Raw genomic sequence first — 14,183 nt, 5'->3', positions numbered from 1 at the left:
GGGAAGCAGTGATGGCTGGAGAAGGTCTTTTCAGCAAAGACATATCTGACATGGGAAGCCCCCAGATTAACGTGCTGATGGAGGCAGGGTGAGGGGAGGTGGGTGTTCGCTTCTGCAGCAGAGGAAGAGGAGTGAGAAAACACCAGTTACAACAGAAAAAAGAAGCCCCACCCCGACACACCCAGGCCAGCCCCTCCCCTGCCCCTTTGGCCTGCTTTGAGCCTGTCGTTCTGCTGGGAGGAGAAAGGATGTGCAAGCCCTTTTGGGGAAGGGCAACGAGGATCCTGTTGGTTGGGATGGTCGTTCCTAGCCCCAGCTCCTGGGGAATTTTCCCATTCCACCTGAACCTCCACACCCTGCAGGGATGGGACCCTTGGCATCCTGCCCTAAGAGTGGGAAATCCCTTTGGACAAGACACCTGGGCTGGGATAGTGGAGGTGGCCCATGTTCTTTTGGTTGGAGAGGGTAGCCCAGCACAGGGTGGCAGGCAGAGCCATTCCCAGAGCTCTCCTTTTCCCTCTGGTAGGACCAGGCTTGAAAGTGCGGTGACCCATCTGCATGGATGTGGGTGCCTTGGCCAGCTGAGACAGCAGGCTCCTCCCTTCCAGAGGTAGATGGGCGGGTAGGAATTGCCTTCTTTAGGTGGGCTGTCCAGCCACTGCTCGGAGGAGAAGTTGTTTAAGCTGCAGGGGAGGGCAAAGCAGATGGTTGGGGAAGGGCAGGGAGCAAGGGCAAGAGCTCCGCTGCCACCGGGCACAAGCCAGGGATGTACTGGGGAAGGCATTTCCCCAGCCCACCACCAAGGCTCTCCCTTGTCTGGGGGAGGCATTGGCCAGGGACCAGGACTCAATTTATGGGATTTTTGTGATGTAAATAGAAATAAATACTTTATAAATATAATCTTAGAGTACTGACACCTGATCTTAGTCTGCTGTCTCTTGCAGAAATATCAGTTAATTAGGAAGTCCTAAACTACCACTTTCCCTTCGCCTGGGGGCAATTCCTCCTGCTCTCCCACCTCTGAGCTTTACTAAATTCCCACCTCTGTAGATCAAAGACCAGCTTTTAGCCAAAACTACCCTCCTCACTCCCTCCCCTCTGATAGGGACCTTTTTGGAGCGTTAGATGGTGTGATATGAAGGTCACCCATGGGAGGACAGGCAGAAGATGGCACGAGCACAAGGAATCCTGCCCAGGCAGGTCCAGGCTTTTGCAGCTACAAACGGAAGTGAGTTTCCCCTGTGAGGGTGTGAATCGAGACAGATCCTTCCATGGAGCAGAGAGCTGGGGCAGCAGATGGTGTGAGAGATCAGACATTAACATGGGGAGTCTTCAGACAGAATCAGCTATCTTGATCCTGTTGGCAGACGGATGAGGTGGAAGGTGTTTTTCAGGTTAGATTCTCATCTGGGCTGTTCTCCTTCTGGACAGCTTGGATCTGATTTGGAAAACAAGGGACAAAAGGTGTTAGAGATGTGGACAAGGAGAGGTGTGGACTCCCAGGTTTAGTGTCCTGCCTCCAGGCTGATGCTTGAATCCAGACAGAACTGGAGGGACACAGAGTTAATGTCTCTTTAGCCAGAGCATGCACATTTCTGTGCATTTACTCCTACTCCCCTAGACCTGCCACTTAAGATGCTCTCAAGAACTCCATGAGATGGTCTTGTTGAGGAATGAATACATTTAGTGCAGGTAGCTCGGTGTGCAGCTGCAGTTCCAGCTGCAGGTTGAGCTCTGGGGTGAGAGGCTGTGAACTGCTGACCCTTTGCATAACAAAGGACACAGGGACCTGTGGCCAGGGTGAGTGAGAGACACTGACACACACTGGAGGAGCTGAGGAACCCAGACTTTCATGCCATTAGACTTAAAGGGTATAAAAGCCCAGGGTTTCCTTTGTTGGGGTCCCTCCTTGGAGGCACCCAGCTCCAGCTGCTGTTTTGTTATTGCATCATGATTAAATTATTTTAAGGATCGAGATGTCTGAGATTCTGCTATGAGAAACCGGTGACTGAGCCTGTGAGGAAAGCTTGTCTGAGTGTGAGTGTGATGAGTGAGAGTGAAGCAAGGCCACTTTCAGCTCACTGGAACCTCCCACTGTGAAGGGGTCTCAGTCCCAGCTCAGGTGGTGCAGGTGTGACTTCCAGAGTGGCTCCTGGATGGTCAAATAGGAAGGTTTCCTTAACAGTCTCAAAAACTCTGTGAGACAGTCTCAACAACAGTGACAGGCCAGTATCCCTACCACCAGGCATGGATGTTGCTTTGAGCTCAGCATAACAGTGCTTCTGTACCAGCTGAGATCTGGCCCTAGACTGAAGCATTTAAAAGTGGAGGAGCTGAAAGCAAAATCAATATGTTCCAAGTTTTGCCAGCTGACAGCCCGTCCGGGCACAGGTCTGTAAAGGACATGCTCCCCACACCCGTCTGGGGGCTGCATCAGGGAGAGCGCTGGGAGCAGGGTAGGGAGCATGCTTGGCTACTTGCAGACCCCCACCAATGGCTTCTCTGCACCCTCCTTCCCCCCCCCGTGCCCAGTACCTTATGGATCCAGCCAGCAGAGGGTTGAAGGCGTAGAGCCAGTCGTGCATGTCTTTGTCACTGCTCGCCTGCAGCAGGATGCCCCGGTGCTCCGTGCACACCGCAAACGTGTTCGGGGTCTGCCGAGGGAGAGCCGGGGCTGAGTCTCTTGCTCAAGGGGGTGCATGGAGCGGGGCTGGCTCCCAGTGCCCTACCTTGAGCATGGCCTGCTGGTCCTCACTGTACTCCACCTGGGCCTTGGAGAGGTTGAGTATGGCCCTCTCAACTGCATCCTTGTCTGAGTTGTAGATGTAGACGTATGGGCGCCGAACCACCACGAAGCGCTTCACCCACCCATTGGTGTGGGGCTCCAGGAAGTGCAGGTAGCCCTTTTTGGAGACGATGGGGCTGCAGAAGGGACCAAGGTCAGGATGGGATACAGACCACGAGGAGGTGGGGAGGTGGCAATGGTAGGGCATGGTACCACCTGCCCATAGGCACTCCCCTCGTTGGCTGCCCCAGTCACTCCTACCTGACTCGGATCTCCTGGATGTCAGGCACCAGCAAACGCTGGGGCTCCTTCTCCTCCTCAGGTCGGCGGGCTGGGGACTTCTTCTGCTCTCCTTCTACCACAGGCTCCAGGTCAGGGCTGTCTGCTCTGGAGGAAACCTGCTGGGGTCTGGGGAAGGAGGAGAGGCTGGAATGTAGGAAGAGTATGGCTGGGAAACATCCATAGGCCAGGACTGTGTCCCAGTGATACAGCTGCCCTGCTTGGGGAATGCCACCAGAACCTCCCCACCAGCTTCTTACCTGACCTCTGTGGCATTGTAACGTCCTTCCACCAGTGATGGGCAGGTTGAGGAGGGGGTGAGAGTGGTGACCCCAAGAGCTGACATGGAGGGGTCTCTCATCAGGGTCACGGACATTTCAGACAGCTGTGGAGGAATGGAGATGTGGACTAGAGTTTCTGCATAAAGCCAGGCACAGGCTCCTGCTCATATGGGGAGAAGCAAGACCCCTAGCTGGCAAGGTACGCTCCTGGCATAGTCCTTAGAGCCACCAGCTCTGGGAATACCAGGGCAGGCAGAGGGAGCAGAGACCCTGGAACAGGGATGACTTGTGCCATAGTGCCCATCTAGCCCCTGCCCAGCCATTCCCCCAGGCACACACCCTTCCTGGCCCCCACAGAGCCCATGGCAGCAGTATTACCTTGCTCTCACTGGCGCTAATGCAGACATGGCTGTGGCTGTACTCCCTGTTGAAGGTGTGCGTGAGCAGGCGCAAGCACTGCAGAGAGAGGAGAAGGACAGTGGGGCACGAGGCACCTTCCTCCTCCCCCTCCTCTTGGGCTTGCTACTGCCACAATCCCCAGCTGCCCAGTGGAAGCCACTTCCTGGCTTCATCCCTGTAAGCCGGGGATGCTGCAGGATGGTACCTTCACAGCCAGCTCCTTCTGCCTCTCGCTGGGAGTTTCAGGGGGTGAGGTGCGGCCCTCAGGGGCCCCGTCGGCAGAGAGTGGGGAGGAGACGCAGGAGGTGCTTCGGGACTCAGAGTCCTCACCGGAGCAGGGGGACAGGGTCTCCAGACCCAAGCGCTGGGTCGTCTCCAGCTTCTCACGCAGTAGCAGGTAGTGCCTTGTCTTCTCCACCTAGGCACAGGTACTCAGGCTCAGGAGTGGCCCCCTTCCCCCTCCCCAGGCCCCCCTAACCCCATCTGCTCGTTAGCTTTGGGTGTGCTGGGATCTGGCTGACAGCAATGCACAGGAGCTAGTGGCACAGCTCTGCTCCTGCCTCCTCCTTCAACCAGGAGGGCTGTGACACGCAGGGTGGGGAATCTCCCCAGCACCAGCAGGGCGAGGGGCTGCTGAGCTGCCAATTGCACCATTTCAGCCCATTTCTAGCTCAGGCTCTTACTTCTTGCAGGAGGCTGAGTTTCTCCAGCTCCCACTGATGGTCAAGGATGAGGCTGTCACTGCGGGGCCGCCAGCCAGCCAGGTTCTCCTCTCCCCGCACATAGGCAACGGAGGTGTCCAGAACGCGCCGTCGCCGTCTCTGCATCCCTGCGGGCACAGACGCACAGCTGGGGGGGACAGACGCACAGCCTCCAAGCCAAATGCCTGGCTGTGCCTCCCAGACCCAGGTGAACACCTGGGCAGAGGCGTGGCACCCACCTGGGCTGCCGGCATCGGCCACACGGCAGAGGCTGAGCTCATAGACTCCAGTCACACGATTGCTGTGAGCAAAGAGAGATGAAGCATTACTGGCTCTGCCCCATCCCCACACCCCAGTTATTTCGCCCAGGCTGCTGGGTGAAAGGAGAGCTCCAGCCCTTGGGTGAGGGTTCTCCTGTCCCCAAAAGGCAGGAGCATCCCGGTACCTCTCAGAAGCCCGCAGGCTGCCGCTGCCAAAAAGATTGCGGATGGAGCGGGAGGCGGGAAGTTTGGCGTCCCGGGAGTAGAAAACCATGCAGAAGTCTTTGGTGATGACAGCGGGCTGAGTACAGTTCTCCATCTGCAGCAGGGCAGGGGTGAGGCATCAGGGGGCTGCCCAGCAAGTCTCTCCCACCCCTGTGCCCAGCAGTTTCCACTCCCAGGGTCCCACAGGGCCCCCAAGGTACAAGTTGAACCCTGCACTCCATAAGCACTGGCTTAAGAGGAGCTCATGCTGGCTGCACCCCAATGGCAGGGGAAATACCAGACTTTGTTGGTGTATAATGACCCCAGCCAAGGTCCTTGCCTCGATGTAGGCTGACAGGGTGATATAGATCTTCTCCCGGTACGGGGTGACACGGTTGAGCAGCAGCGAGTTGTGCATGGAGCTGTCCCACGCCGCCTCAAACTGGTAGAAAGTCCTGCCAAAAAAACACAGCAGGGCAGGTAAAACAACCCCCCTGGAACCTCTGGCGAGCGAGCAAGCAAGGAGATGCCATCGTCCCCCCCACAGCGCTGCAGCAGGCCTGCAAGGACACACAGACATGCATGTGCAGTGGGGACAGCCACTCCAGAGGACACAGGCTCAAAGCAAAAGGGCATAAGGTGTGGTGGGAGGAGGACATGGCACCCTCGAAATGGCCAATGGGGTTTTGGGGAGCAGGGACCGTGGGAGGAGGGGGGGCTCAACTGGGGTGCAGGCAAGGCAGAGCAGGCTGGGAAGGCAAAGGAGGGCAAAGGAGGGTTCATGCCCCATCCCCGTGCTCAGAGCAGGGGGCTGCCATCCCCAGTGCACCCAGGCCAGTCCCCACCCTCCAGCCTGGGGCACATAGCACCCCTCAGCCCCTGCCAGGAGCGGCTGCTGTCATTCGGGTGACAATGGCCAGAAGGGAAAGGAGGGAGGATGCTCAGCACTGGGAGGCTGCTGCCAGCCCACCTCTGGGCGTGCAGCCCCCCCACCAGCCAGGTCCCTTTCCCCAGGGCTGCCCCTGTCTGCCAGCCCTGGGCCCCAGCAAGAAGCTGAGGACCATGATTTGGTGGCTGGCCCTTGTCAGGCTGTCTCCCCTGGCTCTTGGTCTGCCCTCATCGCCAGCCCCATTCTCACCCTGCTGCCTCAGGCCCCTTGCTGTGTCTTCCATGGCTTCCAGGCTGAAAGAAGGAGCAGGGGACACCTGGTCCCACTCATCTATACCTACAGGGTCCCGGAGAGGACAGCACAGCCACTCAGAGTCAGAGTGGCAGCTGCCCTCCTTGGGTGGGCAATCGAGGGGGGGGGAAGCAGGAGGTGGCTCCGGTAAGAGAGCATGGGGGATCCCCGTTTCAGCCCATACCGCACTCCAGGGCTCCCTCCCAGGCCAACCTTGGCTTTATGGTACACCCACTCCCCAAAGCCACCCAGAGCTGCTGCAGCCCTGGCTCTTGCCCGAGCGTCCTCAGGAAGCCATGGCTCAGCCATGTCTCACTTCAGCATGTCCCCAAAGCAGCATCCAGGTGGCTGAGGAGCAATTTTAACAAGAGCCGGGGGCAGCCAGCAGGAGCAGGGAGAGGCTCTTAACTGTAATTTCCCTCACATTAGAAGAAGAGGGAGAGTGACGCTTTCAGAAGGTGTGTAAAATACATAAAATCCCCTGGTGTGAGACAGAGCCAAGGCAAAGGATTGCTTTGCAGACACAGGTCGTTTGAGAAGAGAGCACTCCCCAAGGAGGAGGAGGAAAAGAGGAGCCTCAGGGGAGGGGAAAAAGAGCAAAAAGCAAAGGGAAGAGGCAAGGGGAAAGAGAAAAAAGCAGGAGGGACCAGACCGAGCAGGTGCGCGTGAAATACCTAGTGTCATTTCCCAGCGAAATGCTATAAGTGGAAGGCAACCCAAGGACAAACACACACACATACACACACAGAGAAACGACAGGTCAGAAGAGCCCCTTTTGAAGGGACTCAACCCATATTAGCACTGCTGGCCAAGGGAGCTCCTGCCTAGCTGGACCCCAAATGGGAACCCAAAAGGAGCTCGGTGAAGGCAGACAGAGGCTTACCTGCCTGGGTGGAGACCCTCAGCCTCCCACTTTCCTCACAGTCCAGCAGCTCAGAAGCAAGCACATGTGCTCCCTATCCCCTTAACCACCCTCATACCATCGCAGGGTAAAGAGCTCCCACCCAGCACAATCCCCTAGGACGGTGCCAGCTGGGGGGAAACAGCCATCCTACCACCGCCCACACAGCAGATGATTTCTTGGCCCATCCCTTGGTCTACAGGTCTCTCATCACTGTGCTGAGAGACCATAGGTAACCTCTGCTGCAGTGGGGGGCCTGGATCCATGCTGTATTCAGCTGAGAGGGACAGCTCTGCCCTTCAACACCTCTGAGCAGGACCAGCTTTGAGTTGCTGTAAAGAGGACAACCTCCCAGGCACAAAGTTATGGAGCCCACCAGAACTCAGGGCATCCCATCCCTTGTGTCCCAGGTACATCCCCCTCTTCTTCCGCCGTGAGCGCAGCGGTGAGATGCCCCCTCCTCCGGGCCCTCGGCGATGCTCCCATCCAGAAGCTGCTGGCACATCCCCTGCTCTGGTGCCTCTCACCCACATGCCACTCACCAGGTTCACCCAGCAGTCCCAGCTAAAGCCTGCAGTTCTGGAACAGCTGCTGCCCCTTTACACAGGGGTACAACAGTCTGTGCCGTGGTATGGGTGTGCCCCCACTGCCACACCTGTATACAGACACACACTGCCCGTGTGCCACACCTACACCCACAGGACAACTGTGCACGGGGTGGCCAGCTGCTGCCACACCAACTGCCATTGTCACTGAGTGCCTGGGAGAGGACAGGACATGCTCCAAAACTCCCATTGTCCACACCAGCCCTGCAGCTACTCCAAGTGGCACCAGGGGCCGAGCTGGGGCTGGGGAAGGAGACAACGAGGGTCTGGCACACTCGGTGCCATATGCCAGAGAGATGGGAGAGTAGCGAAGTCGAAAAGCAAGAATAAAACCAAAATCAGGCAATGGGGATGCAGGCGTGCGAGGGGGAGCGGCAGCCAGCCAGAGCGTGGCCCAAACAAACAGCAAAAGGGGCCAAGTGAGCGAGAGGTGCCAGGGCAGGAGGGAGGAGGGATGGGGCATGTGGAGGGATGAGGGGCTGGATGTCCAAATGCTGCCTCCGGCGGGAGTGAGCGTGCCGAGGCAAGGGGGTAGAAAGAAAGAAAGGAGAGAAGAAGGGGGAGTGGAAAAAAACCCAATGGAAACAAATAATACCTAGGCATATCCGAATCAAGAAACTGCCTGCAAAAACACAAAACAATCACATGGTTAGTGTGGGCTCGGATGGGCAGCAGCAGCTGGGGGAAGCGAGGGGGGACACCAGGCACTGCCCCCCATGCCTCCTCTCTGGGGCCTCCTCTCTGGGCACTGGATGCAGGAATGGATGGGTTCTGGGGAGAGAGCTGGACTACTCCCCCAGCCTCCTTCTGGGTGGCTCCGGGGGGCTGGGAAGGCTGCAGAGGGGGAGCTAGAGCTGCTCCAGGCAATGGAGGCTGCGTGGCACAAGGCAGCAAAGCGGGGAACGCAAGCAGCTGGGAGGAGGATGAAGTGGGCACTATCCCTGCTTGCTGCCTTCCTTCTGCCTGGCCTCACAGCTGCAGGGCGAAGCATGCGTGTCTGCATGCGGGGTGGAAGCGGGGGGCACTGCAGCTAGTGCCCTGCGGGCAGCTGGCCGTGCCCTCCTCCTTGCCCAACAATGGGCATGGGCTCCATGGGATGGATATGGGATGGACATGGCATGCACGCCAGCCTGTGCCCCCAAATTGAGGCTGACCCTGAGGCACAGACTCTGAGCGTGCAGGTGCAAAATCCAAGCCCCCTGTCTCCATGCTCCTCTCCACACCCCAAGCATCCCCTCAGCCCAAGCTGTGTCTCCTTGTCCTGCAGGACCTATGGGGTGGAAGGCAGAGCAGGAGGCATGTCACTCCTGCCACGCTACCCTAGACATGCTGAAGATCTCATTTGGCTGCACCTGGGACAAAGTGGCCAGATCAGGAGCTGACAAAACGCAGTGCAGCCCAGCTCCAAGAGCCCATGGGTGCCACAGCCACCCAGCTCCCAGTGAAAAAGCCACCATTGCTCCACTGACCATCCCTATGTGGCCTCCTTCTGTATCCCCAAGGCTGTGACAAAGTCTCCTGGTCCGACACTTGCACACACACTGACCCCATGACTCGGCTTTGCTGCCCAGGTACTCCGTGTGGGTCACTCTGCCATGTCCAGGAACTGCCTGAGCGTGCTCAGGGTAGCACCTCCCATCCAGAGCCCCATCATTCCCCTTCAAAACACCCTGCCTTGGGACAGGCCTCCTCGGGGCAGTGGTAACCCAAAAAAGAAAAGGGAAAAAGTGGTCCCCATTCCTCACCAGGATGATCCTGCACCAGCAACCACAATGCACGCAGCCAAGGACCAGTCCTGCTGCTCCTGGTGCTGGCAGTGACCATCCCCATTTTGTCACAGCTGCTGCACCCACACATTCTGGCCAGAGACCCCCACCAGTCCCCTGAGTTTCACCAGTAGCCCTGGTGCAGAAGAGAGCTGTGCCCTCTGCACCCACTACTCCCCCTGCCGCCGAAGGACCCAACCAGGGAGATCTTAAGACATAAAGATCTTCCAGTCCTGCTGCTTTCACACTCTGTCAAACGTACAGCGGGGACACCTCTAAGCAACATGGTCTAGTGGAAGGTGTCCCTCCTCATAGCAGGGTTTGGAATGAGATGATCTTTAAGGTCCCTTTCAACCCCAACCACTCTGTGGTTCTATGATTCTATGACACAGCCCCTTGGGACAGGCAGGAAGGGGTGGGCATCCCCAGAGTCACCCACACCGATGGGAATAGCTTTCCTGCATCACTTCCACACAGATGGGGACCTGCCATGGTCACAAATGGCCTTTCCAGCAAGTTTGCTGGGAAATGGGAAAAACAGCCTATGTGGCAGGTCCCCCCCAGCCACAGAGGTGGGACGTCCTCTCAGCACTGGCACCAACTGGCTGTGTCAGGCGGTCACAGCTGGTACCAGAGAACAGCACCACACACAGATTCCCTGTAGTGCTCTCCCCAGCACATCAAGGCCTGAGGGAGGAGGAGGAAGAGGGCTGGCAGCCCTGAACACCAAGCAGCTCCAGAAAAACCCTGCCTCAAGGCAGCAATGGGTCAGCAGGACCCTGCAGAGGGTCCCAGAGCTCTCCAGGGAAGAGAGGGACTGCTACTTGCCCCCGTCCATCCCTCACCACAGCAGAGGAAGAGCAAGAAAGAAAGCATCACGCACCGGTCATCCTGGGAGGGGTGGATGTACCCGGAGGAGAGGATGTTCAGGGACAGGATGTTGGGGTCAATGAGTGACTCATCTGCTTCTGGGGTGTTCCTAATTCGACCTGCAAACACAGCAAAGGGATGCCTCTCAGATGACAGGCAGTGGCCCTGTGAGGGTCCCTGCAAAGACAAGGGCAGACCACCTGCCTGCAGCCCCCCCTGTCAGAGACAGCAGCTGCCCAGCACTTGGCCATTCAGTACTGGAGATTCTGGTCCAGCTCCCGGACACGGTGGCAGGGGGTGAGGTGTCCTGCCCATGCAGTGCCCTGGTGCCACCTGCCAGGCAGCTGCAGCTTTGCTGTTGCAGGGCAGGAGGGGAGATGAGGCGTAAAGCCCCTCATGGGAATGTGGGAACATGGGAACGTGAAACAGCCCAAGAAGATGACTTGGTGGGGCTGAAGGCTGGCTTGGCTTACCCACAACCAGCTCCCGCACTTCCTTCCAGCGGATGAGGCTGCCTGTTTCATGCACCAAGGTGACGGTGATTCTCCTCTGGATGCCCTGAGACCCACGAGGCCAGGGAGAAGGGACAGTGGTTAACACAGGTCCCAGCAGGAGTCAGAGCCAGGACAGCATTTTGGGCAGAGAGTACCTGGTGGAGGAGGAAGGTCCCATGGCACGGCATGCCTCCACGATGGTCCACAACAGCAGGGATGTAGCTGGAAGAGAGGATTGTGGCATGACACAGAGTCCTGCTAGCCTGCCCAGAGGTGCTGAGCACTCAGCAAATCCCGTTGCCTCCCTCTCCCAGCAGGACTTACTCGCCATTGGCCTCCAGCTCACAAATCTCAAAGAAGACCATCAGGTCGTACTTGCACTGGCAGGGGCCGGCACTGGGCCGAGTCATGGTGCTCAGCTTTGTTGCAGGCACTGCAGTGGGTTGGAAAGACAACTAAGAGGTTGAGCCCACCACTGGGGGCACACGATGGCAGGGAAAGGGCAGAGCAGGCAGGGACCGTGGGAACATGTGCAGAGGCGGCAACAAGAGCGTCATCCCAGGGAGCTTGCCAGTCACTGGCGTGCCTTCTCCCTTGCCTTGCCCAGCATGGGGCACCAAGGGTGTCAGCACGAGGCTGGCCTCACCCATCCCCAGGACGCACACCAAGCGCCTGCAGTCTTGGCATGAACACATCCCAAACCACACAGTGCAGCTCCAGGGACTGTTTGGGGACAACCAGTGGGAGGCTTCCCTAGTGGTGGTGTGGTGACTGTACAGCCAAACCCCTGCAACTGGAGTTTCAGCAGCCAGTGCTGAGGGGACCCCAACACCCCTGTGGGACAGTGGGGCTAGGTGGACATCTGAGCCATCCAGGACAAAGAGCCTCCTCCCTGACACTCTGCAGGAGGTGAGATGGAGCCTTTGCATCTGCTGAGTATTGCAGAAATTAGAGTCTAGGGCTTTGGGGTGCTCTGGCCCACAGAACATTTTCTGAGTGCCCCTGCAGTCCTAACTGGTCTGTCTGGGGAAGGGAACCCTGCACCCAGCATGGGAAATATGGGCGGGCACAGGAGTAGAAGGCCAGGTTCCATACCTGGTTTGGAGAGCGGCATCACACGGGGGAAGTGGCGCCGGGACGGCCTCAGTGGGCTGCAGACAGAACCGGCTTGGTTAAAGCATCCCCAGGGATCCCCAAACCTGGCCAACCCCACCTATGCCTTGGGGCCACCCTTTCTCGGGTCCCCAGGCAGCCTGCTGCACCTGGAGCCCCCGGGGCAGCCAGGGGCTGGGGCTGGCCCAGGGGTGCCCACCTCAGGACATCCTTGCAGAGAGGCGGGAAGGGGTGCTGCTGGTAGTGGCCAAACACCTCAAACACAATTGGCTGGCTCTTGATGTATTCAATGAAGGATTTGGTCACCTCCACAGCGATCTACAAGAGAAAGAGCCACCACCAGCACAGTTTAGCTGGGAAAGGGGACAGAGCCAGTAACAGCACCCTTGTGAGGGTGCAAGCCCGTCTGTCCCCTGCATTCCTCACCCATTCCTCCCCCCATTCAGGGATGCTCTCCCCACCAAGACCACTGCTGTGAAATCCCAGCCTTTTTGGGTGGACAGCCGTGGCTTTTGGTCTCTCCCTCGCACATCCACCATCTAAGGTTGGCTTAGCTGGGTGGCTGTGGGGGGCTGGGAAAGTCAGGAGGAACCTGCTGCCCTGAGAAGATCCAGCCAATGGCCCCGCAGAGACCCCAGCAGCCACACAGGCAAAGGGGTGGAAGGGGAGAGCTACGCACATTCTGGACGTGATAGAAGCCCAGTGGTGGTCCTCGTCCCGTGTTCTTCAAGGGTTCTGTCGAAAAGGCCTCATCGTGGCGATGGATGAAGCTGTGGAGGCAAGGGAGGTAGCTGGGGGGCTGTGGGATGGGGACATGCTGGAGCAGGGAAGGGAGTGAAGGCAGGAACCAGGACAAGAGCCCGCTCCCCCTGGGGCTGCCACCTGCACCCTTAGCTGGCACAGCACTCCCCAAAGCTGATGGGAGTCTTTCCCTGCCTTTTGCCAGCAACTGAACAAGGGCACTGGCACATTCCACAGCCCCTGGTTTTGCCTCCCCATCCACAAAGGGCTCACAGGTGGGGGGGTAGGGCTTCCTGACATTCACCACCAGCTCCCAGGCGATGGCTGGAGCATGGTGGGAGATGCAGGGCTGGGGGATACTGGGGGCTCACTTGAACTGGCAGAAGATGTCTGCGTATTCTGCAGAGATGCTGGAGGCTTGCAGGACCGTCACACGGAAAGTGAAGATGCTGCCCAGCTTCAGGTGGTCCAGAGCCACCTCCAGCGGTCCGTCTGGCACAGGCTTCTCAGGGCTGTCCAGGAGAAGGTCCTCTGGGGTCACTGCAGGGATGGAGAGGCTCTTAGCAAGGCAGGGTGTCACCCCTTCAGCGTCTGCCAGCAGCCCCACACTGGGGCAGTGGGCTGTTGATGCTGAGGGGGGTGCAAGAGGCTGTGCTCTGGGGCAGGGGACTGCTCCCAGACTGCCTGTCACACCTCCTCACCTGCACAGGTGTTGTTGTTGACTTCATCAGCAGAGGGACCCAAGTCGCTGACCTGCCCCTGGCCTTCAACAATGCGCAGCTCCTCCTGAGAGGTCCCCGAGCGAGACATCCCCACAGATGGGCACGATTCTGACTGGAACTGTGCCAGAAGTGGGGCTCAGGGATGCTGGTGATCCCCGAGGTGGTCCTGCTTGCACCACTGCTAGCACCCTAGAGCATCAGGGCACTGCCAGCTCTCCCCTCCCACCTTGTGGCAGCCCCTCTGGGACACAGGCAAGAGCAGGGTGCACGGGTGGGTGCCCAAGGTCTGGGGTCTGCCTGATGGTCCCTTTCCCATGATGCCTGCACCTCTAGGAGCCTGGGGGTCCCTGTGGGGAGCATCGTGGCGGCAGGCAGAGGTCTGGGGTCCCTGGGCACCCACTGAGAGCTGGCCCTGCTGTACCTTCTCAAAGTGCTGATCATCAAAGGAGATCTTGGCTGTCCCTGATTGCCGCACACCAGAGCCGTAGTCAGGGGCTTCTTCATCCGCTGGTGGAGGGATGGGAGTGAGCCAGCACAGGGGGTGCAGGGGATGCAAGGGGCACATTTTGGGAGCATTCTCTCCTACCTGAGATGGCCTGGACGGCCACACGCAGGAAGCCCTTCACCTCACCCTTCTCGCTGACGATGGCCACGCGGTGGACCAGGGGCACAGGGTAGAGGAGGTTGCTCAGGTAGACGAAGGCCCTGCCAGAGAAGGGGGGGGACACACAACAAGGGGGGAGAATGGTCACTGCTCCCACCCGCAGGTCCCCAGGCACGGCTGGCGTGGCCGGCAGCGGCCGGGATCCCAGGTCACCGCTCAGGGCGCGACCGCGGTGCTGCAAAGCAAAACTAAAGAGAAGGCAGCCAGGGCCAGGCGAG

General features: G+C 58.6%; 1 protein-coding gene across 18 annotated transcripts in view; it reads right to left on the bottom strand.

Moving 5' to 3' along the window:
* Positions 1-868: 868 nt before the first annotated feature.
* The window catches only part of KIF1A (kinesin family member 1A), a 38,517-nt gene continuing 25,202 nt past the window's right edge, over positions 869-14,183 (bottom strand). For 5 of the 18 annotated variants that reach the window (XM_032697668.1, XM_032697672.1, XM_032697681.1 and 2 more), the window contains 24 exons: positions 13,888-14,006; positions 13,723-13,808; positions 13,281-13,419; positions 12,951-13,119; positions 12,518-12,608; positions 12,038-12,156; positions 11,821-11,876; positions 11,050-11,158; positions 10,881-10,947; positions 10,705-10,789; positions 10,245-10,350; positions 8,191-8,217; positions 6,764-6,787; positions 5,250-5,364; positions 4,891-5,024; positions 4,685-4,746; positions 4,428-4,573; positions 3,950-4,162; positions 3,724-3,801; positions 3,325-3,449; positions 3,047-3,211; positions 2,730-2,922; positions 2,536-2,654; positions 869-1,438 (listed from right to left, as the gene is read on the bottom strand). In XM_032697668.1, the coding sequence (XP_032553559.1) occupies positions 1,396-1,438; positions 2,536-2,654; positions 2,730-2,922; positions 3,047-3,211; positions 3,325-3,449; positions 3,724-3,801; positions 3,950-4,162; positions 4,428-4,573; positions 4,685-4,746; positions 4,891-5,024; positions 5,250-5,364; positions 6,764-6,787; positions 8,191-8,217; positions 10,245-10,350; positions 10,705-10,789; positions 10,881-10,947; positions 11,050-11,158; positions 11,821-11,876; positions 12,038-12,156; positions 12,518-12,608; positions 12,951-13,119; positions 13,281-13,419; positions 13,723-13,808; positions 13,888-14,006 (2,590 nt within the window). In that variant the 3' untranslated portion in view covers positions 869-1,395. The remainder of the gene's footprint in view (positions 1,439-2,535; positions 2,655-2,729; positions 2,923-3,046; positions 3,212-3,324; positions 3,450-3,723; positions 3,802-3,949; positions 4,163-4,427; positions 4,574-4,684; positions 4,747-4,890; positions 5,025-5,249; positions 5,365-6,763; positions 6,788-8,190; positions 8,218-10,244; positions 10,351-10,704; positions 10,790-10,880; positions 10,948-11,049; positions 11,159-11,820; positions 11,877-12,037; positions 12,157-12,517; positions 12,609-12,950; positions 13,120-13,280; positions 13,420-13,722; positions 13,809-13,887; positions 14,007-14,183) is intronic. The other 13 variants (XM_032697676.1, XM_032697682.1, XM_032697679.1 and 10 more) reach the window with 7 other exon arrangements.

This window comes from Chiroxiphia lanceolata, chromosome 10, assembly GCF_009829145.1.
Source record: "Chiroxiphia lanceolata isolate bChiLan1 chromosome 10, bChiLan1.pri, whole genome shotgun sequence".
NCBI classification, from domain to species: Eukaryota; Metazoa; Chordata; class Aves; order Passeriformes; family Pipridae; genus Chiroxiphia; species Chiroxiphia lanceolata.
The sequence above is the reverse complement of the archived record's forward strand: the minus strand, read 5'-3'. Positions and strand labels throughout refer to the sequence as shown.